The sequence below is a fragment of the Astyanax mexicanus genome, chromosome 13 (assembly GCF_023375975.1).
Source record: "Astyanax mexicanus isolate ESR-SI-001 chromosome 13, AstMex3_surface, whole genome shotgun sequence".
Classification (NCBI taxonomy): Eukaryota; Metazoa; Chordata; class Actinopteri; order Characiformes; family Acestrorhamphidae; genus Astyanax; species Astyanax mexicanus.
In genome coordinates, this window is record NC_064420.1 from 4,180,506 (window position 1) to 4,204,543 (window position 24,038).

Sequence of the window (24,038 nt, forward strand, 5' to 3'; positions counted from 1 at the left end):
GTTTTTATCATATTTACATTTTTCATATTATAAATCAAACTTCACTTAAAATCAGACAAAGATAAAGTATAGTAAAGATAGAGTAAATGCAAAATAATTAATTTACATCTATCAATCTATCTACGTCTGGAAAAGGTTACAGAGTCATTTCTAAAGCTTTAGGAGTCCAGAGAACCACAGTGATTCACTATTATTCACAAATGGAGAAAACATGGAACACTGGTGAACCTTCCCAGGAGTGACCGGCCGACCAACTGAAATTACTCCAAAAGGGCATGGACAACTCATCCAGGAGGTCACAGAAGAACCCAGAACAACATTTAAAGAACTGCAGAACTCAACTTGTGTCAGTTGAGGTCAATGTAATGATTCAGTAATAAGAAAGAGACCAAAAACAACACAACAACTCGGTTTACATTTGCCAGAAAACATCGAGATGATTCCCAAGACTTTGGGAACTTTTTGGAAACTGTGTGTCCCGTTACATCTGGTGTAAAACTAACACATAATTCAAGAAAAAGAATATCATACCGAACGTGCTTTAGGACCTGGTTCGCTACCAGAAAATATTAAAGAAGAATTTCCGGCCATCAGTTCATGACTTTAAGCTCAGGCGTACTTGGGTTCTGCAGCAGGACAATGACCCAAAACACACTAGAAAATAGACCTCGCAATGGCCAGGTTGGTTTGAATAGATTTTTTTCCCTTAATAAATGAAATCATCATTTTAAAAAGTGCTTCTTGTATTTACTCAGGCTATATTTGTCTGATGTTAAAATGTGTTTGTTAATCTGATAAATGTAAGCATAATAAAAAGCAAAAACAAAAGGAAAACTACATTTTCACAGCACTCTATACACTTTTCTAGTTCTAAAACCATCAATATATGAACTGATTAAGTGCCTAAGGGTTTAAATAGAACCAATCTGACTTATCGCTCTGCTGATTCTCCACAGTTGGGGATGATATGCTGCAGAAGTGTTCTTTCAGAAGTTTCTGGAGTTATTGTTCTGACGTGAACAGTCCAGCAGGGGGTGTTTAGGGTACGTCTAGAGGCTTCAGCAGGCCGTGTATTAACATTATCACTGCCTCTCGCTGACACAGATCATGCCCTGGAGTGGATGAGCTACATACAATATTCTCCTCAAATCACTGAAGCAAAAGACAGAACAACAAAACAGCTCATACCCGGCATCAGCCTACACATACACACTAGTGCATCTTAAAAAAATATGAAACTCATATATTATATAGATGTATTACAGACAGAGTGATCTATTTTAAGCGTTTATTTCTTTTATTGTTGATGATTATGATTGTGATGCTTACAGCCAATGAAAACCCAAAAATCAGTGTCTCAGAAAATTAGAATATTATATAAATAAGACCAATTGGTACTTTTGGCAGTGTGGGCAGTGTGCCAAATCCTGCTGGAAAATGAAAGCCGCATCCCCACTGACTTTAGACTTGATAATAAAACACAGTGGATCAACACCAGCAGATGATGGACATGTCTCTCCAAACCATCACTGATCATCGGTAAATTTTACATTTAATTTTAATCAGTCAACCAACCTTTATTTCCACTCGGTAATACATTGAGGGTAACCCTCATTTTCAATGCAGCCAAGCATTTATAAAATTAAAGGGACTGAAATATAAGTTTAAATTATAAAAAAGCAAACAATATAAGATTTAATTAAGAAGAAATAAAATAATTCAGAATAAAAAGATACGCAGATAGGCTAAAATGTAAGCAATAAAACGAAGAGATAAATAATTTGAATAAAAAAAGTATTAAAGACATAGAGGACTAAAATAACACCACAATTATATAAAAGTAAATGATGGAACTAAAATAAATAAATTAAAAAAAAAATAATAATAATAATAATAATAATAATAAAATAATAATAATACATTTAAAAAGTCTAAAAAATAAAAGGATGAAATGAATTAAATAAATAAAATAAAAAGGCTAAAAGGTAAAACATAAAATTAGATAAATAAAAAGACACAATAAATAAAAAAAATAAGAAGGTAAAAAGAAAAAAAAGCTGCTTGAGGTCTAGAGTGAAGGTTCCACAATCAGTGATTCTCTCGGCTGACAACTTTTATGGAGATGCAGATTTTATTTTCCAGCAGGACTTGGCACACTGCCCACAGTACTGCCAAAAGTACCAATTGGTCTTATAATATAATATTCAAATTTTCTGAGACACAGATTTTTGTGTTTTCATTGGCTGTAAGCTATAATCATTAACAATAAAATAAATAAATATAAATAAACACTTAAAATAGTTCACTCACAGTGTTTAATACATTTACTGTATACAATAGACGAGTTTTAGATTTTGAACTGAATTACTGAAATAACTGAAGCTGTGTTTCATATCCTTCCTATGAAGCAGAGCATTTAAAAGAGTTAAATACAAATAAACAGATGGATTTTAGTGGAACATAAGGTTTCTCTGTGAGAAGCTCTGTTTTTTTGAAGTGATCTGTGATTTAAGCCATTTCTTGGGTTGTAACCAGTACTCTAAATTGGTTTAATTTTTATTTATTTATTAATTTTTCTTTTTTTTCAGGATCTGGCATCCAGCGTCCTGCGTGTGCCGAAGATACGCTCGTTCCCTGTAGATACAGAAACCCCCCAGTGGATTTAAATGTCAAATTTAGTCTTTTAAACACGGTTGTGAGTAGAGAACGTTGTCGGGAGTGATTAACTTGTGCTGGGTGTCCCTCCAGTTCTTTAGCTCTGAAGCTGGATATCATATCATGTGCATCACTTGGCCCAGACAATCAACCCAGATCTGCCATGTGCTGTGTGTGTGTGAGTGTGTGTGTGTTTTTGTGGGTTTTTATACGTCTTTTGGGACACAATAAATCATGATCTTAGGTCATAAAATGTTGTTAACTTCTTAAGTAGAAAATAATTTATTGTGTTGGAAATTAAAACTTAACGTTTCCCATTTGTTATCACTTTTCTTTATCAATTTTGTTCCATTGTGATGCAGAACATGTTAGCATGTTAGCTAGCTCACTGCTAATGTTAGCTAGCTCCCTGCTAACCCTAGTTTTATCCCTGGTAATGTAGCTCCTTAGCCACTAATGTTAGTATGTTAGCTAGCTCTGTGCTGACCTTAGTTCTCTCCCGTTAACGTTAGCTAGCTCGCGGTTAATGTTAGCTAGCTCTATGCTAACCTTAGTTCTCTCCCGTTAACGTTAGCTAGCTTGCGGTTAATGTTAGCTAGCTTGCCGTTAATGTTAGCTAGCTCTATGCTGACCTTAGTTCTCTCCCGTTAACGTTAGCTAGCTCGCGGTTAATGTTAGCTAGCTCTATGCTAACCTTAGTTCTCTCCCGTTAACGTTAGCTAGCTCTCCTCTAACCTTAGTTCTCTTCCCATTAACTCGTCGCTAGGGGTGGGCGACATGGCCCCTAAATAATATTACAATATTTAAATTTTTTGAGATGCAGATTTCATTTTCCAGCAGGACTTGGCACACTGCCCACACTGCAGAAAGTACCAATTGGTCTTATATAATATTCTAATTTTCTGAGACAACTAAGCTGCAACTTTTTTTAGACTTTACTGTTTTTCGTAATGTCACAAAATACAAAAAACACATTTACTGTACCAAGAATTAGCAATTAGCAAGAATGCACCAAAATCATAAATAGACCTGAATAATAGGAATAGGAAAAGGAAAAAAAGAGGTTAGGGGCCCTTTAGGGTATGGGCCTGGTTTAGGGTTAGAAGCCTGTATATATTTTTTTACATAAACATACTGTATAAGACATATTTATGACCCTATGCTCTGACACTATATAAAAACAAGTTTCTCCCTGTGTGTGTTTTTTGTGCGCACTAGTGCGCCTGTAAATTTGAGTGTCTGTTTGCAAGAAAGGGGTGGGGGCAAACGTGTGTGTGTGTGTGTGTGTATGTGTGCAAGAGAGTGTGTGTGTGTTCCATCTCTTTGTGCAATCATGTAGACAGGGTCAGAGGCATGTGATGTTTCCCAGACATTGTCTGTTTTATCTGATTCAATGACGGCAGCTGTTGACTGCAGGAATTTCATACTCTACATGTGTGTATAATTTGTCATGCGGCTCCGACCAAACATCAGAACAAATTCAGAACATCCTCTCCCGGCTCTCCATTTGTCATAAACATATCAGGCTGCCAAATGCAATCTCAAATCTCACTTCTTCTTCTCCTTCATCTTTTTTTTTTTTTTTTTTTTTAAAGCTGAAAACTCTTGATGTGCTGCTTTTGTGAGTCGCTGTATGTTTAATATGTATTTGAACAGAGTTTTAATAGCTTTAATATTGTTGTTATTATTCTAACTATTGATATTAACTGGGATAAAGGCTGGGAAGAAAGGGAGGGGCTTATTTATTAAGCTTTTTTACCCCCTTCCTCTTTATTTCCCCCCCTCCCCTCCTCCCTCTCATCCTCATTGTCAAGCGTTCCATTCATCGTAGCTCAGCATTAGAGATAACACTTTTTATCTGTTGTTGTATTTGCGGGGACGGAGGACAGCAAGTTCAAACAGGCTCCGTCTTCGTCCTCTTTTTCCATAAACACCAGGCAAACAGGACCGTTTGACTAATAATGTTAACATTGAATAACATCTGTTTACGGGATGTTGAGGAATTATGGAAACTTAAAACGACAAGAACTTTAATAGATTGTTAAAAATGGTCCTGCGGGGAGCTCTCCTGCTCTTTTTTGAAATATTTGTTTGACAATATGTTGATTAAATCTGCTTTCCCATCTGCCGCATGGCTGCTAATGTACACAGTAAGAGCAGTATGTCACCGCTCGCGCACGGGTAAGAGCAAATAAAAGAAAATATGAACTATTCCGCATTGTGTTCGGAACACACCGCTGCATCATTTCTATTTGGTTTAAAAAGTGCTTTATGTTTCCACTACGCCCTGTGCAGATCAGCCAACGCCTGGGAGTTACAAAAGTTACTTGTGAAATAATTACCTGTGTACAGCTGTCTGCAGGCAATCACAATTGCAATCCAAATTGTTGCACAAGAACTCAGTAACAAGTAGATTTAAGCGGTACTCACTTTTTTCATACTGTCATACTGCAGTGCAAAGGTGTCAAAATTATTCACTTCATTATTCTGTAGGTAGAAGTATAGATATTAGGGTTTAAAATACTTTTGTTTTAATTCAAGCTTTTTACTCTTTAAGTAAAAGTGTAAAAATGTTGTTTCAAAACTACTTAAAGTATAAAAGTAAAGGAGTAATGTAATGTAAAAGGAGAAAAATTCCATTTTGAGATCATTAAATACAAAATTTAGTTTGTTTTCAGACTAAGGCTGCGTTCACATTACAAGCCACATTGCTCCAATCCGATTTTTTGCGTGTAATGTGAACCCACAATCTGTCCCTGAAACCCCATCTCACATGCTGCACATTGATACGTGTATAAATGTCTTCTCCTTCACCAACAAAATAAAAACCTCATATTTGACATATTTGACGACTCATAGCTTTATAAGGGGAAATGGATGAGTTAGCAGAGTTTACACTGTTCTCATTTTCTATTATATATCTACCAGATACAGATTATATCTGTCAAGTTTCATTTATTTCACTTTAATCCTGGATATATGGAAATATCTGGAGCGCATTATTCCAAATAGTATCATGACACTGTGGAACATTAACTTCCGTTACAAATCTGATAAAACTCTTGTATTTTTTAATATCTCAGTTAGAAGTGTGCCGTATCATATTGCATGAAACACATGTAAAATGTAAAATGAAAAAAATATATATTCTTGATATAGGGACATATACAGGGGGTGCACAATGAAACTGAAACACCTGTCATTTTAGTGTGGGAGGTTTCATGGCTAAATTGGAGCAGCCTGGTGGCCAATCTTCATTAGTTGCACATTGCACCAGTAAGAGCTGTAAGAGTGTGAAGGTTCAATTAGCAGGGTAAGAGCACAAAATATTGCAATGCACACTATAACATTATGAGTGACATACCAGAGTTCAAAAGAGGACAAATTGTTGGTGCACGTCTTGCTGGAGCATCTGTGACCAAGACAGCAAGTCTTTGTGATGCATCCAGAGCCACGGTATCCAGGGTAATGTCAGCATACCACCAAGAAGGATCAACCACATCCAACAGGATTAACTGTGGACGCTGTAAGAGGAAGCTGTCTGAAAGGGATGTTCGGGTGCTAACCAGAACTGTCCGTCGGGACAATAAATTATTGTGGTCTAAAACCAGGTGTTTCAGTTTCATTCTCCATCCCCTGTATGTGTAATATATTTCATTTATGTGTTGGAGAATAAGAAAAATATTTTTAAAACATATCCTCACTCACTACAAGAGGCCTTTGCTGCATTACTGTAAGAGCGCTGTCCTGCAGTCGACCACAGCAGCTGCCCAATAATGAGCTCCCTCCAAATTCCTGCATAAGAAACAGAAAGACATAAATTAATGATGAGTAAGATTACTCAGACCGTTCCTCATCACGACCTGAGCAGAAAGCCCTCAGGTGACTAAGAATGATATGTAAATATTTCATCAAAATGCAACCCGGAGAAGTAAACGTGGCATTTCTCGGATTCAGCGGAAGTGCGGCCGCTAACAAAGAAGTGTGGATGCAATTAAAATGTATTGATGCAAAAATAACGCCAGCGATGATGATAAGTGAAGCAGCGCACTGGATCAGCCTCAGTCTGCTCCAGTGATGCTCTCAGCACTATCTATCCCTCCTGGATCCATCCCACCATCACAGCCTCAAACAGCACGCACGGCCTACGAGGGCTTCCACTAAAATCACACAGTGTGGCGTGGCTGCCCCCTGCCGGTCACGCGCTGACGTTACAGCGTAAACTCCACAAGTCTGCCTGCAATTAAAAATTCCTCCTGCAACCCTGATTGTGTAGATGCTTTGTGACAGCCTGTGGCCATTAAGCAGCTGTACACAGCTGGCGAGCTCGAATGCGCTAAAATGAAGTGACAGGGCCGGTCTCCTCCATATTGTTGTTCTTGTTCCACTGGGGAATAAAGCACCGCACTGGTGAAGACGCAACGCACACTTCCCATTTCCCACAACAGTCCCCGGCCAAGTCCTGATCCAGTTTCCTCCACTCAGTTTAATACATGCTTTCATACAAAATTCAGTCACACGATTCATGCTTCACACATAATAAACTTATCCATAAAATAATCCAATTTAGGTTTAAGATGCTGGGTTGCCAGGTACAACAACGTTAAACAATTTGCATGTACACTGTAAGCCTGGATAAGTTGAATTCACCTAAATTATTGAGGAAACTGGTTAAATTAGGATTTTTAATTAACATTTACTGAAAACTTTTAGTTATTTTGCCTAAATTGTAAGTGTATTTATTTATTTTGTTTTATTTATTCGTTTTATCAGTTGCATGGTCAGGGGAATAAAATAGGTTTGCATTAATCTTGTCTTTAATTTAATAATTTAAGTTAAAAGTTTCTCAGTTAGTAGGTCAGGAAATGATGCTTGTTCTCACAGCCTATAACATAGAGGCCAGACAGTTGATTATAATATACGAGGTAGTAGGTAGCAAATAATAGATTGGGCCAATAAAAAAGAAGCTGTTATTATAATTTGATTTAATGTAAAGGTTGCCATTTAAATTTGTATGTGTTAACCTAATATAAAATAGTTGAGTTTGTAAAAAAATTGGAGTTTGTGAAAGAAAAACAGCATAATAGGTGTCACCCCTTGGATGTTTTCCCCTTTTATTGCTTTTAAAAATGATATCATTGTCAATATAGTTTGGCTTTTATCAAAACAAATCTATTAAAATAAATTCAATAAGAAAATATATATATAATATAAAGAAGCATGTATTATTTTTAACATGAAAACTACAATTACAGTATAAATACTAATTGTTAGTAGTTTGCATATTTAAAAAAATACATGCTCATTTTATATTATATATATTTTCTTATTGAATTTATTTTCATAAGATAAGATAACAGGACTGAGTGTTAAGATTGACCTCCTCACTCAGAGTTACAATAAAATCAAATATACAGAAAAACAAATGAGGAAAGTTAATGTTGGGCTTCCCGTGATCTTTAGAAGAACCAGCTGATGTCACTTCCTGTTGTAGACGTGACTTGTAAAATGTTCCAGATTTAACTTAAATATTGTGAATTTTTTATGATTTGTTTTTAAATGATTAGATGGGATTTGGACTCACTCAACAATTTAAAAAATTCTGAATAAGGAGTTTAATAATTATATTTCGTGGTAAAGTGCATAGTTAGAGAGTGGGGGGCAGGTAACAAATGCTACTTTTTCAGTTTTCTAAGTAGTTTTTATTAATATTTTAATTACATATATTATTTTAATTGCAATGCTTATTAATGAAGTGTATTTAAAAGTTGTTCTTTGTGCACATTTATACATCTAATTTCCTGAGGACAGAAATGGCACCAATTCTGTGGAATATGCCTTAAATAGCATTTATAATTTAATTTTTAGGTAGTTGTAGTCTGGGAAGACGTGCAGGGTAAATAATTTTATTCTTGTTTTTTGACTGCTGCTTTTTTCTTTTATTTCTGTCAGTTTTTGAACGTTTTCTATAGTTTTTAAAGCTTTAATAATGTTTAATAATATTTAATAATGTGATTGTAGCTGTTTGAGGTGTGAGGTGTTGTGTACTCCGGGCGGTAGGGGGCGGCAGCAGCTCGCAGTGCGGTTTAATCAGCTGCAGAAGAAGACCGGAGTTCAGAGAGAGCTGAGGAGCCGCTAGTGTTGATAACAGACCCGGCATGACTTTCAGAGCAAAAAACAGCTTTTATAGTTTATACCGAGCTGGAAAGATTCCCCCGCTCCCCGCAGAGCTCCTCACCCGGCCCTACCGCTCAGCACCGCGGCCCCGAGCCGCTCACATGGGTCCGGCTGCTGCTCCGCTCCCGCTTCGCTGATATAAACACCGACTCCAGCCGGATTCATGGCTTCATTTTCCGGAGAGAGTGAGTCTGATTTAATCATTACAGCCATTCAGAAACTCCGACACTCTCCTCTGTGTTTATTATATACCTCAGTATCTCACTCCTGACTGATATTTACCTCTAAAATCCACACAGAACCCAGAGCCCAGGCTTACTATCTACAACCACACTGAACTCAATTAAAACCCCTTAAATGTAGTTTAAATGTAGTTAAAAAACAGTTTAAATATCTGTACATTTTCATCTGACTAATATTTACCTCAGACATCCCACAGAACAACCCAGAGCACAGGCTTAGAACCTACAACCACACTAAAGTCCAATTAAAACTCTGTAAATATAGTTTATATTCAGTTATTATATCTGTACATTTTCATCTGTGCATTGTTGGCTTGTAAAAATACATTCTAAGTTATAATTTTCTCAGTTTTAAGTCCTTTAATCTACTGCTTGGCAGATGTTTGTGCTTATTTGAAGCATTGTTTCTTGACAAAAACTATATTTTTGACTTCAATACTACAATCAATAATAACACATCCCTGCTGACGTCCAATAATCTGCGTCTCACCGCTATCAGAGAGGCGCTGCTTCTGCAGCTCAGCCAATCAGCTCTCCCTTCTGTCCTGCCTCTAAACCCATACATCACCCAGTGCTCCTCCCAAACTACCCCTCCCATTTTTTTTTACCTTTTTCAAATTTGAGCTGAGGGTGGAGTCAGCAAATTTTTCAGAGAAATACTTTCAAAGTTATTGAAATTTCAACCTTCATTTCTTGAAGTAGTTCTTGCTTCTCATAATCTGGATTAGAACCTTACGCAAATAGAGCTATTTACTGTATACCAACTCTACTTCTTCACAACTTTACAACTGATGCTCTTAAACATATAAAAATGGCACTAGGGACAAGGCTGACAGTCAGTATTGCTTGCTGGTGATCTTTAGGCCTTTAGACAGTGTCGCCTGAGGGCCCAAAGGTTACCAGCATCCTATACTGACTGTTGGACTTGTCCCTTGGGTACAATGACTCCAAATTTCAGTATTGACTAATCATTAATCGTAAATTGTAAGTGAAAAAACTAGACAACACTGTCTTTTTATCCATTATTGCACAGTAGTGTTTACTAATTTTATCGACTAATCGTTGCAGCCTTACACTCCAAGTAGCTTCATAAACTCCATTAATTCTAAGTAGGTATGAGACTAAAGGTCCGTGGCTAATAAAATATTTGCTCTTATATTTTTTTGCAGGTATAAATCAACTGCTGGTGGAGGTGAGCCCAGATATCCACATCTGTGGCTTCTGTAAGCAGCAGTACAACAATTTTGAAGTCTTTCTTGCCCACAAGCAAAACGGCTGCCAGATTACCACAACAGAGATATCAGCTCAAACGCATGGAGCTGCTGGTAGGTTAGATCACGGCAGTAAGACTAGTGTCTTATGAGCAGTGATTCTAAAACTGGGGTAAATACAGTACCGGTCAAAATATGGATATATTTAAATATTTACGTTTTTTCTAAAGAAAGAAAACACATTGACTGAGAAGAGGTGTGTCCAAGTCCTGCTGGAAAATGAAATCCACATCTCCATAAGGTTAGAGTCAGCAGAGGGAAGCATGAAGTGCTGTAAGATTTTGCAGGAAAACAAAACTGCACTGACTTTAGACTTGATAATAAAACACAGTGGATCAACACCAGCAGATGACATGTCTCTTTAACCAAACCATCACTGATCATCAGTACATTTTACATTTCATTTGTAAATCAAGGGAGCAGAGTCTGGAGGTGAAGAGTGGAGAGACACACAGTCAAAGCTGCTCGAGGTCTAGTGTGAAGTTTCCACCAATCAGTGATGGTTAAAAGAGCTGTGCTATCTGCACTTCATGCTTCCCTCTGCTGACAACTTTTATAAATATGCAGATTTCATTTTCCAGCAGGACTTGGCACACTGCCCACACTGCCAAAAGTACCAATTGGTTTTATATAATAATCCAATTTTTCGAGACACTGATTTTTGGGTTTTCATTGGCTGTAAGCCATAATCATCAACAATAAAACAATAAACTCTTAAAATAGATCACTCTGTGTTTAATACATCTTTATAATATATGATTTTGACATTTTGAACTGAATTACTGAAATAAGGTAACTTTTTAAGCAAACTGTCTTTACGGTTTGTGTTTTGCATAGAATCCATTCAAGGGTTTGCTCTGGAGGAGGCATTTCAGACATGCGTGTCGAAAGTTGTGAAGAAGACGATGACCAAAACTCAGAAATCACCCGCAAAAAAGCTCAAACCTGCACTGGTTCAAAAAAGATACGTATGCTGCTTTACAGGTTAGTATAAATATACATATATATGTGACAATGTGGTAAAATGGGTAAATCCTGACTATTTTTGCGTGTGCTTTTTCTGAATGCATTATTTGCTGGTAGGATGTACGTTCAAAACACAGTACGGCCAGAAAGATATGGAAAGGCATATGCTAACTCATACTGGTAAGAAATCTCTGCTTTTATTATATCATTACCAACATTTTACTAGGGGTGGGACAAAATATTGATATAGTGATATATTGTATTGTTTCTTTCATTAGAGGTGGAAATCTCTCTCTCTCTCTCTCTCTCTCTCTCTCTCTCTCTATATATATATATATATATATATATATATATATATATATATATATATATATATATTGTTAGATATTCTCTATAATACTTCACAGCATCTGTATTACTGAAGAGGATACAATTTCTGCTAAATAAGAACATACCAAGAATGATGAATGTATTGGTGTCAGTTTCACAGAATAACTAATATTCTTCACTGCAGATTTCCCTATTCATTTGATTATAGCGCCACCATGTGGAGTAATGAAGCAATAACTTTAGTAAGTCAAAAGGCGAGATTATTAAGTCCAAATTTGACGCCACTTATTGATAAGATGTGATACAATTGAAATAGTGATATATATCGCATTATCAATGTATGTTTTCACCCCTAGTTTTCGGTTGCAATGTATTATTGATATATATAGTGTCAAATGGCGATTTTTAAAATATTTTTGTATAATATATATTTTTTGCGTGTAGTTTTAGCCTATATGTATGGCAGTCAATGGCTATTTTACAAAATTGTAATATTAAGATCCAATAATAATAAAATTCTGTAAAACAGACACCAGTAAATCTATAATTCCTTATATTTGATTATTTAGGAGTATTTTATCCTCTTCAGTAACACAGATGCTGTAAAAATATTGTAGAGAATTATCTTGTGATAGATTTAGAATCGCAGTATCACAGTATTGTGATATTATAGTTATCATCAGATGCCCTGTAATTCTCACGCCTACATTTTACCTGCATGATTTGTAATATATTAATCATTACTGTGCTTTCCTGTTCAGGTGAGAGGCCTTTTGAGTGTGAGCTCTGTCACAAGAGGTTCAGCCGGCGGGACAAGCTGAACCTGCACAGCCGTTCACACACGGGGGAGAAGCCGCACAAGTGCAAGCACTGCCCGTACGCTGCGGCCGACAGCAGCAGCCTGAAGAAGCACCTGCGGATCCACTACGACGAGAGACCGTTCAAGTGTCAGATCTGTCCGTACGCTAGCCGAAACTCCAGCCAGCTCACCGTTCATCTGCGCTCACACACAGGTCAGTGCCTTTACACACACAAGTGCTTCCTTATGTAAAAAAAAATATATATATATATATATATTATTACTTGTTTTATATAATCAAAAATAATTATTTAAATTAGTCAACCACAGATATCAGAATTTTCACGTTTATACATTATCTGGACTTTTAAATGGCTTTTAAATCTAAGTTGTTCAGCTGTTTTTATGCTTTAAGAGATGAGGACATGGCAGAAGTGATCGTTGACTAATCAAAAAAAAAAAAATTATTTCACCCCTATCATTATTAATTTAAGAATATAATACTGCAACAAAATAAAATTTGTTAATGATTTACCAGTTTCAGTAAAAAATGTTATTTTTTATTATTTGTTTTTACATTGTAAATGAAGGCATCAAAACAATCAAGGGTAGAGAATAGTACAGTAAAATAGAACAGTAAAAAGGTAAAAAAAAAGTAAAGTGTTCAAATAAATGTTGAAATAAATATAAACCTTCAAAACTCTGAACAATTTCCTCCTTATTATCTTAAACAAAAACCTGTGCTTTTCAACGCAATAATAGAGACAGACCTGAAGTGCATTATCCACCCTGGCCTATAGATGGCACCAAAATATAAATATTCCTAAATGAAGCAAAAAATTGAATCGAATCAAATAGAATGGGGATCTTGTTAATTGGAATTAAACTGATTCTGTAAATCAGAGCTGATACCTAGTTTTGATTAACTTTTGTTTTTTTCTCACACACACACACACACCTCGACAGGAGACGCCCCCTTCCAGTGCAGCCAGTGCGACGCCAAATTCAAAATCAACTCGGACCTGAAGCGGCACAGCCGCGTGCACTCGGGCGAGAAGCCCTACAAGTGCGACCTCTGCGACTACCGCTGCGCCATGAAGGCCAACCTGAAATCACACGTGCAGCTGAAGCACGGAGCGGCCGGCTCATACAGCTGCCCGGAGTGCGACTTCCGCTGCTCGGCCAAAGCGGCCCTTCGCCACCATTCACGCCAACACCGGCCCGCTCAGCCGCTGCAGTGCGGCCTGTGCTCGTACTCATGCTCCAGCAAGGGGGCGCTCAAGGTGCACGAGCACGTGCACTCGGAGGAGCGGCCTTTCAGGTGCGAGCACTGCACTTTCTCCAGCAAGCAGCGCAGCAACCTGCTTATCCACAGGAGGAAATGCCACGGGGAGAAAGCCGAGAGGAGGGTGAAGACAGGTAGAGGGAGCAGAGTCGACCAGGGGGCGTCGCCCAAACCTCCCGGCTCACGTTACAGGGCAAGGCTTGAGGCAACTCGAGCTTTTCGCTGCAACCTGTGCGACGCTTCGTTTGTACGAGAGGACTCGCTGCGCAGTCATAAGAAGCAACACAGTAAAAATAATAATAATAACAATAATAACAATAATAATATTAACTTACAGCAGCAGAACAGAGCTGCTAATTTACAGCCGCAAACCACAGTCGTAGCTAAAGTGCCTCTGCAGGACTCCAGACATATTTCTCTGGCTGTTTCTAACAACTCTATACCTTCCTTTAGCAGCACACAGCTCAAAATCATCGTCACGCCTCCTCTAAGTCAGGAAGGCGCTTCAGCTTTCCTCCAGGCGGCGGTAGCCGTGCCTTCGTCTAAACCTGGAACAGTCTTGCTCGGTCCAGAAGGGCAAGACGTGCTTTTGAACCCCGTAATACAGCAGGTAAGTCTGTTAACTCCAGTCCAGCACATCAACACGACAGTCGAAGGCGGCCACGACCACCAGACAGTACTGCTCGCTCATATCAGACACAGTGAAGAAGAAAATCCACTTCAAGAGACTTTACTCCCAACCAGCATCTCCTCTCAGACCACAGACCCCACTCAGAGCTTCATCAGCACATGCCCCGCCCCCTCAGCTTCCCACAGTGGCCACACCTTCATCGCAGCCTGCTCCGACCTGGACAGCCTCCACGCTCTCATCCAGCAGGGAGGTAACGAGGTCACGGTGGTCACTGAGGGAAACTCCTCGGTCTCCGCGGCGTCAGACTCCTCCGCCTTCGGACTCTCTCTGGACATGGACAGGCCTCCTTCTCAGGACATGCCCAAACACACAGGTAACAGGGTTCCAGGTGAGGACTCACCTGGTTTGGTAATGACCAGTTTAGGAATGGAACCCTCCAGTACTCTTCTTGTGCACAGTGTCCCTCTGTCCATCTCAACGCAAGATCAACAGCCACACATATACCAGCTCTCGCCCCGTCATATCTTCTCAGACTCTAACACAGCGGACAACAGCGAGGACTGATCCAATAAATTAATAAATCACATATCTGCAACTGTCTGCATATCTGCTGTTTCATATAGTGTGAACATTTTTAGGATACACCAGGTATCCTATCTATATTGGGATACATATTAGTTTGTGCTGAAGCGAATTATCATGACTTTATTTAAAGATGGCAGCACCCAGAGAACTAGCTGAAGGTACTGTGTGTATAAACAGTGTTTTTAATAAACTACACATGCACTTTTCAAGCTCTCTGTGCCTTATTTTAAACAGCAGGACCCTCAGAATAACTGAATCATATATATTTACCAAATTAAACAAACCTGTATAGAGTATAATCAAGCAAAGAGGTCAAACCAAGCTGAACTGCTTGAATTTTTGCACCAGGAGTAAAGCAGCATAAAGTTATCCAAAAGCAGTGTGTAAGACTGGTGGAGGAGAACATGATGCCAAGAAACAAGAAACAAAAAACTGTGATTAACAACCAGGGTTATTCCACCAAATATTGATTACTAAACTCTATGAAAACCTTATGAATATGAGCTTGTTTTCTTTGCATTATTTGAGAAAGTCTAAAAGCTCTGCATTTGTTTTGTTATTTCAGCCATTTCTAAATCTTATTTACCTCAAGACTAGCCCTACATTTCCTTGTCCTGTGTTGCAGGTCTGAAATGCCTGTTAATTAGACAAAACATGAAGCATTGTGGGTTCACACTGTTCTCAATTCTCCCCTAAAGGTGGCGATAAAGATCTGTTGGAATGCTGATTATAGGGGGTCTACTTTACTACATAAGACCAGAAGTCAGTGAAATGCAAACAGTGTTTGTTTGTTCACAGGATGCCAGTGCTAATGTGTGTTTTATATATATATATATATATATATATATATATATATATATATATATATATATATATATATATATATATATATATATGTTGAGATTATTCCATAGCTCAGCATATTTATTTATAATGGAACTGAGTGGTCCAGCCGACTAAGGTGCTACCACTATTATCCAATGTTCGCTGGTTCGAATAGTGTGGGTTATGCTGCTTTGGCATCAGCAGCCGGAGTCAAAGAGAGAGCACAAAAAGCCATGTTCTCTCCCCTCATCACTCCTATTATTTTATAATATATTATATTATATAATATAGATGTATTACACACAGAGTGATCTATTTAAAGCATTTAAAATAATTTTTTTATGTTGTTGATTGTGGCTTACAGCCAATAAAAAGCGCAAAAATCATTGTCTAAGAAAATTTGAATATTATATAAGACCAATTGGTACTTTTGGCAGTGTGCCAAATCCTGCTGCAAAATGAAATCCACATCTTCATAAAAGTTGTCAGTAGCAGAGGGAAGCTGTAAGGTATGAAGTGCTGTAAGATTTTGTGGGAAAACAAAACTGCACTGTCTTTAGACTTGATAATAAAACACAGTGGATCAACACCAGCAGATGATGGACATGACTCTCCAAACAAACCATCACTGATCATCAGTACATTTTACATTTCATTTGAAAATCAAGGGAGCAGAGTCTGGAGGAAGAGTGGAGAGACACACAGTCCAAACTGCTCGAGGTCTAGTGTGAAGTTTCTCAGGAAGTGCACTTCATGCTTCCCTGACAACTTTTATGGAGATGGGGATTTCATTTTCCAGCAGCATTTTCATACATTCACTGGCTGAAAGCCATAATTATCAACAATAAAAGAAAAAAAAAACTCAAAATAGATCAATTATGTTTCTAATCTGATGGACTAAAGCCATTTTTCAGTGTTTAATTCATTTTTAACACCTTTAACATGAAGTAGTAACATATAGTCACATCGTCAGACATTAAATTAGACACAATACAGCCTTACAGAAATTGAAACCCACTAGAGGCCCAGATTTGCAGCGCTGATAGCTTACTTCATCTCCACACTCGAACAGTTAGTCTGTGTCTGCGCTCTGGCACATGTGTGAATAATCTTATTTCCTGTGACAGTTACCAGATAACATCTCTCAGGCAGTTGCAGAGATGCAGAGACAAAGACATGAAATATGAATGTGGTGCGTTGCCTCTGCGTTTTCCTGACCACCGGAGTCGCAGCAGACCGCTTCCCGTGCCACACGCCATGACTGCACCTTCACACAGAGCTCGTCCATGCAGATAATGCACACGGCCTCTTCCTCTCACAGGCTGAGGATGCTGCTGACAAGAGCACCTGTGTGAGACAGAGAGAGAGACAACAACTCCCACAACTCCCATTAAACTGAAGATTCCTTACAAACAACAAGAGTCGTCACCATCCAAAATATATATATAAATAATACTAGTGAAATAATACTAGTTCTGTCTACACTGTGTTTATGTGCACCATGGTCCCTGGAGGAACGTTGTTTCGTTTCACTGTGTACTCTGTATATAGCTGAAATGACAATAAAAACCACTTTGACTTTGACTTTGACTTTGAAAAGTGGGCACATCTCTTCTTATTCAATGTGCTTCCTATCTTGTTTGTATCACAGTTACATTGTAAATTTAATATTAATATTAATTAATTTAATGCACATTCTAAGACAGGGGTGTCCAAACTTTTTTTGTTGGGGGCCAGAAGGAGAAATATATTTAAAGTCACGGGCCACAGACTCTATAATAAAACAAATAATGAAATATACCACTTTAAATAATACATTTTTCCTGATTATTTCATTTACACACCATTTTACTTGACTTACTATCTTTATCTTTGACAGTGTTGTGTAAACTAAGATTTTTCAAATTGATGTTTCATTTCATGATGTCTCTTAATATTAAACTCCTTAATTACGGCAACTTTTAGACTCTTTGCCCCGTTTTTCTGCGCTAGAAATGCGCACCCTCTCCGCTTTTAGACTCTTTGCCCCGTTTTCCTGCGCCAGAAATGCGCACTCTCTCCGCTTTTAGACTCTTTGGCCCGATTTTCTGCGCTAGAAATGCGCACTCTCTCCGCTTTTAGACTCTTTGGCCCGATTTTCTGAGCTAGAAATGCGCACCCTCTCCGCTTTTAGACTCTTTTGCCCGATTTTCTGAGCTTGAAATGCGCACCCTCTCCTCTTTTAGACTCTTTGGCCCCATAAATTAAGAGATGCTGTAGTGTGGACATCAGCTCCAGCTGTTATTTGGTGGTTTTGGTCAGTCAGGTCAAGTTATCCCAGTATATATATATATATATATATATATATATATATATATATATATATTTGTCAGAGCTATTAGCACAACTTGGCGGCCTGAATTGTGCTTCAAGATGTCCGCAATAAGAGCTCCCTAGACTTAAGTCAATTTCCTCATATTTCTGAAAGCAGAGGCCCTGCGTTGAAAACAGTCGATATCTGGTGACCTTGTTGTCACTGTCTCCTGCCCTGTCTTTTTTGTGAGGTTTCTGCACGGAAGCGAAAACTCCATCTGAGTGGGTCTCTCTGAGGAGCGAGTGAGCATTGATTTTTCCGTCACTGCTAATAGCGTTAGCAGCTCAGCACTGACCTTCTACTCTCCCTCTCTCTCTCTCTATCCCTCTCTCTCTCTTTCTCTCTCTCTCTACGTGTCCTGAGAGGCCCTTTGCCAGGAATTTGAGGTGTTTAACACAAATTTAAGACCAAATTTAATCCCTGTGCGCACTCTTCCACATATTCCAAACCATCACTGACCATCAGTAGATTCTTCATTTCATTTGTAAATCAAGGGAGCAGAGTCTGGAGAAAGTTTCCACCAATCAGTGATGGTTTGGAGAGACATGTCCATCATCTGCTGGTGTTGGTCCACTGTGTAACATCAAGTCAGTGCAGTGTTTTCTGCTGCAGATGCAGATTTCATTTTCCAGCAGGACTTGGCACACTGCCAACACTGTGCCAAACAAAGTACCAATTGAACCTGAGCGAAAGCTTCTTGAATTTCTGGCACTTAATAATGTGTTTGAGAGCATCAGTTGTAAAGTAGTGAAGAGGTAGAGTTACAGGTATACAGTAAATAGCTCTATTTACAGAGTAACGTTCTAATCCATATTATGAGAAGCAACAACTACTCAACTAAGTAAAGAAACAAAATAACTTGAAGAAATGAAGCTCAGTCAATACAAAACATTTCAAGAACTTCAAGAAAGTATCCTCAAGTGTAGTCACCGTAAAGACCATCAAAAACGTTATGATGAAACTGGCACTCATCAGGATTGCCGCAGAAAAGAAAGCTACAGAAACCGCAAGTTAACGGCTTCTCAGATAAGAGCACCTAAATGATTCACATAGTATTTTTTCTTGTTTTAAGCCTCGACTAAACTAAACTAAATTAACCCTCAAATTGTCAAGTTTTAAAGTTTGAAGATCTAGGAAAAATATTTAGAAGTATTTATTCAGTACGAAACTTTTCTGCCTGCTTTAATTAGTTTTAATCAACATATAATATAATAATGGATCATCGCACATATTTGCATATTTGCAAAACTAAAACAAAATTGCAATTTTATGTTTCAATGTTATGTAAAACTATTGTGTTTTTTACGATGGTCTATCAAAAGTAATGAAGTAGTAAAACATTAAAAGTAGTTTAAACATTTTTTTTATGAAAATCAAGTTAATTATCCTAATTAAACTGTTACCTGTTAGAGGTAAGGAACATCATATCACTAAATATTGATAAAATAATTAGTAATGGAGTAAGTAATAAATATTTATTGGATAATTAAACCTGCACCGGGTCAAACTGACCCTGGAACACCTTTGCTAGTAATAGTTAATTTAACACTTTCAGTTTTACTGTGTATATACTGATCTGATGTCAGCGTTTACCACCAATCGGCTCCACCCCACACTACAGGAAACTGAGTGGTTAATATTAAACATGTTTCTGCTCTGCTCTGAAGACCAGAGGACTAAAAATTAAATTATGGACCCCACCCACTACAGGATCCACTACTTTTACCAATACCAATGGAAAATGGTACGTATTTTATTAGCCATTAGTCTGTGGAAGTCCTGTTTGTGAGAACAACAACCAGACCCTGCTACAGTTTCACATCAGACAGTCCCTAAACATGCAGATTTCAGCAGTTCAGACAGACATATGAAAGTAATCGCACTGCATGTATCTGATTTATCAGGATCGCTGCTTATCGTGTGGTATCTTGTGGTGGAAAAATAACTCTTTCTCAGCCTGAGCTAAGCTATCAGACTTCATCTCTCCGTCCGGCTCAGAACCGCTCGCTCAGAAATCTACATTTATGAGAACAGAGTGTTTAGGAAACCTTGAGTAACCTGCACTGTCACACAGCCAATAAGAGGGGGTGTTAACCCTCAGATTATTTTGGGGGTCAGTTTGACCCCAGGCTGTTTTAGCTGTCCAAAACATATAGTACAAAAGTTTGGACACACCTTCTTATTCAATGTTTTAATTTTTTTATTTTTTCCTACATAGTAAATGAATAGTAGTGATCCAGACTATGAAGGAACACATAAGGAACCATGTAGTAACTTATAAACAGTGTTAAACAAACCAAAATACTTATCTGGGGATCTCTGATTAACTTATCCTGTGTAACAGAGGAAACTCTTGCTTTTCTTTTTTTGGGGTGGTCCTGATGAGAGCCAGTTTCATCACCAAAAAAAAAAAAACATTAAAGTCCTTTCAGTGGAGTTTAATACATTTTATAAATATATCTCCAATTATGTCTAAATATCTGTGTACAGTCCAGCCAAAAGTTTGGACACACCTCTTCTCATTCGATGTGTGTTTTTTTTTTTACATTGTAACTTTAATATTAAAGACTATACTAAAGCTATAGATTCATGTTTGAGGACAGATCTCAGTGTCTTCATGAAAATGGAAAGTTACCCATCTCAGTTGATCAGGTTTAGATCAGGAGATTGTGGAGGAAAAAAAAAAACACTGTTTTTTACTGTTTACTAAGCCATTCCATATGTGTCCCTTTATTGTTTTCATGTCTTTAATATTAATCTACAATGTAGAAAATAAATAAATATAAATAAAGAAAGAATAACACTAAATGAGAAGGTGTGTCCAAATTTTGACTGGTGCTGTATCTGCAAATATGATTAGAAAAGTGATCCTGTGTTTCAGAGTCGATGCCTTCGGTCCAAATCCATATGAAACCCAATAAACCATAATTTAATTAGAATAAAATAGTAAATATTGGAAAAAAAGAATTGAGGATCTGCTTATTTGGCAAAATTAGCTTACATAATAAATGGCTAGATGCATGCAAGTCACAGTGTTTCTTATGTTTAATTTAACTTACTTGTGCATCTCAAAAAAATGGAATATCATTGAAAAGTTACTTTATTTAAAAAAAAAAAAGAGTGATCTATTTTAAGCGTTTATTTATTTTATTGTTGATGATGATTATGGCTTACATCCAATGAAAACCCAAAAATCAGTGTCTCAGAACATTAGAATATTATATGTATAAGACCTATTGGTACTTTTGGCAGTGTGGGCAGTGTGCCAGCAGTAAGTCCTGCTGGAAAATGAAATCCGCATCTCTATAAAAGTTGTCAGTAGCAGAGAGAAGAAGCATGAAGTGCTGTAAGATTTTGTAAGAAAACACAAAAACACTGCACTGACTTTAGACTTGATGATAAAACACAGTGGACCAACACCAGCAGATGATGGACATTTCTCTCCAAACAAACCATCACTGATTGGTGGAAACTTCACACTAGACCTCAAGCAGTTTGGACTGTGTGTCTCTCCACTCTCCCTCCAGACTCTGCTGCCCTGATTTCTTGAAATGAAATGTAAAATTTACTGATGATCAGTGATGGTTTGGTTTAGAGAGACATGTCTGTCATCTGCTGGTGTTGGTCCACTGTCCAGTTCCCTACAAAATCTTACAGCACTTCATACTCCCCTCTTCTGACAACTTCTGACAACTATGAAGATGTGGATTTCATTTTCCAGCAGGACTTGGCACACTGCCAAAAGTATCAATTGGTCTTATATAATATTCTACTTTTCTAAGACACTGATTTTTGGGTTTTTGGGGTACACAATGTTCATATTTCTTCATTTCCTTATAATATTTTTTTTAATATTTTATCATTGCCCATCATCTTCAAGGATGCCACTCTCTTATCTACCTATAGGTGTCAGTGAATATCCATTACAGTGTTCCCACATGCAATGCCCATTTACTCCTCCATCTGCAGGGAAAAGCTGGAATGTGACCTCCCATAAACTCCTGATTTTAGTTTTTTTTTTTAGTTTTTTTTACTTTTATTTTGACTTTCTGTCTTTTCTGTCTTTTTTATATTGTTATTAAATTGTTAGAGCATTGACTCCAGCATTCATTTTGATTGCTCTTCATTTTTAAATGCAAAAAAGTGCACCATTAGAGAACCTGAACATTCTGCTAAGTGATCTTTGAGATATGTTTATTGATCATCCGGAGAGCCCGCGTTTCTCTTCTTATAAATATAAAAGACTGGTCATTTTTTGCTGTGTGCTTATTGATCCATGTGAAACTTTATTTTTTTTTTTCTCTTTACCTCACTTCTTCTGCTTTATTATCCCAGTTGAATGGCCTTGCCCCCCCCCCCCCACCTCTCCACCCCATCCTCCCCCCCGTCATAAAGCCCTCCATCCTGAGTCCTTGTAAAACGCTATTATGCGTAAAGATGATTGCTATGTGGGAAAAAAAAGCAAGAAGTGCTCTCCGCTTCATCTCTTTGATCTATTATCTCACAGACTTCCACCACCTAATCCCAGCCATCCATAAGGAGGCGGAGTTTTCCCAAATTCTCCTTCTCTCTCTCTCTCTCTCTCTCTCTCTCTATGTGTCACTTATTGTCTTGTTTTTCTTTTGTTTCTTTCATCCTCACATTTTATAATACCTCTTATTTCCTATGTAGATGTTTGTTAATGTGACTTTTTATTGCAGGTGATGACAACAAACATCTCTCTGGTCCATCTTTAACTGAATAAGAGATTCATTACTGGTCAACCACTGGAGAACTCTTCCAGAAATGTAATATACAGCTCTGGAAAAAAAGAAAATAAATATATATATATATATATATGTAATGTTTTATTTTTGAGTAAAATAAATATTGTTGTTTTATTCTATAAACTACAGGCAACATTTCTCCCAAATTCCAAATATAAATATTGTAATTTAGAGCATTTATTTGCAGAAAATGAGAAATGGCTGAAATAAGAAACAAAAAAATGCAGAGCTTTCAGACTTCAATTAATGCAAAAAAAAAAAAAAAACAAGTTCATATTCGTAAAGTTTTAAAAGTTCAGAAATTGGCAATATCTGGTGGAATAACCCCGGTTTTTAATCATAGCTTTTTCATGCATCTTGACATCATGTTCTCCTCCACCAGTCTTACACACTGCTTTTGGATAACCTTATGCCTATATATATATATATAGTTATGCCTTATGCCTATATATATTTAGTGTCAAATGCTGATTTTCTTTTTCCAGTGTGTTCTACCTACACATTTTCTACCTTTTACTAGCAGCAGAACTGTTGTTATGTATGGCAGTTTATGCCTTTTCATGTTCTCCTCCACCAGTCTTACACACTGCTTTTGGATAACTTTATGCTTTACACTCCTGGTGCAAAAAATTCACACTAGTGAAATAAAGATGCACTAGTATAAATATGGAAACGCCACTCTTGTTATAGTAGGGAGATATATGACATATATTGCACTTCTGTGTGGGCACTCTTTTTAAATGACTTCTCTGGGGTCTCACTGGTCATCCTGGTGGTCCTGTCCACAAATCACCAAATAATCAGTGATTAGAAAGAGCTGCCACGAGCTAATGCAGGCCACGGCTAATGAGCTTCCTTATAGAGATATACTCAGGCCTGCACAGTTTTTGGGGGGCGGGGGCGAGGGCCAGGGTTTAGGGCGGGGGCTGGGTCGTTCCCCACTTCGGGAATTCATCAGTCTCAATACGCCTGCCCTGATTATCCTGAGGCAGGAAATATCAAAAGTGAAATATATATGGTCAGCATGTGGTGTTCTGCTCGGTTAGTCCTGCTTAAAAAGGTGACAGGAAGCTGAAATGGACCTCTTGATACTGTAAAGCCCTTCTCAGTTCCTTCCTTCCTGTGTTTGAAATGTCAGCCTTTGAATGGGGTC

General features: G+C 37.7%; 1 protein-coding gene and 2 long non-coding RNA genes across 3 annotated transcripts in view; 2 read left to right on the forward strand and 1 right to left on the reverse strand.

Annotated features, from left to right (window-relative positions):
- LOC125780593 (uncharacterized) overlaps positions 1–24,038 on the forward strand; it is a 241,396-nt gene that overhangs the window by 78,594 nt on the left and 138,764 nt on the right. The window lies entirely within an intron of this gene.
- On the forward strand, positions 8,733–15,150 carry zfp64 (zinc finger protein 64 homolog (mouse)). Its single transcript, XM_007258780.4, has 6 exons — positions 8,733–9,017; positions 10,244–10,399; positions 11,183–11,329; positions 11,429–11,491; positions 12,403–12,654; positions 13,407–15,150. The coding sequence occupies exons 1-6, from the start codon at positions 8,996–8,998 to the stop codon at positions 14,918–14,920; spliced, it is 2,154 nt and encodes a 717-aa protein (XP_007258842.3). The 5' UTR covers positions 8,733–8,995; the 3' UTR covers positions 14,921–15,150.
- LOC125780592 (uncharacterized) overlaps positions 16,706–24,038 on the reverse strand; it is a 70,902-nt gene continuing 63,569 nt past the window's right edge. Inside the window, exon 5 of the long non-coding RNA XR_007423858.1 lies at positions 16,706–17,113. This is a non-coding gene — a long non-coding RNA (uncharacterized LOC125780592). The remainder of the gene's footprint in view (positions 17,114–24,038) is intronic.

Excerpts from the sequence above, each read along its gene's own strand:
- zfp64 (XM_007258780.4), top strand. The coding sequence starts at position 8,996 with ATGGCTTCATTTTCCGGAGAGA. Across the intron at positions 9,018-10,243 it reads GGCTTCATTTTCCGGAGAGA|GTATAAATCAACTGCTGGTG; the intron begins GTGAGTCTGATT and ends ATTTTTTTGCAG. Across the intron at positions 12,655-13,406 it reads TCATCTGCGCTCACACACAG|GAGACGCCCCCTTCCAGTGC; the intron begins GTCAGTGCCTTT and ends ACACCTCGACAG.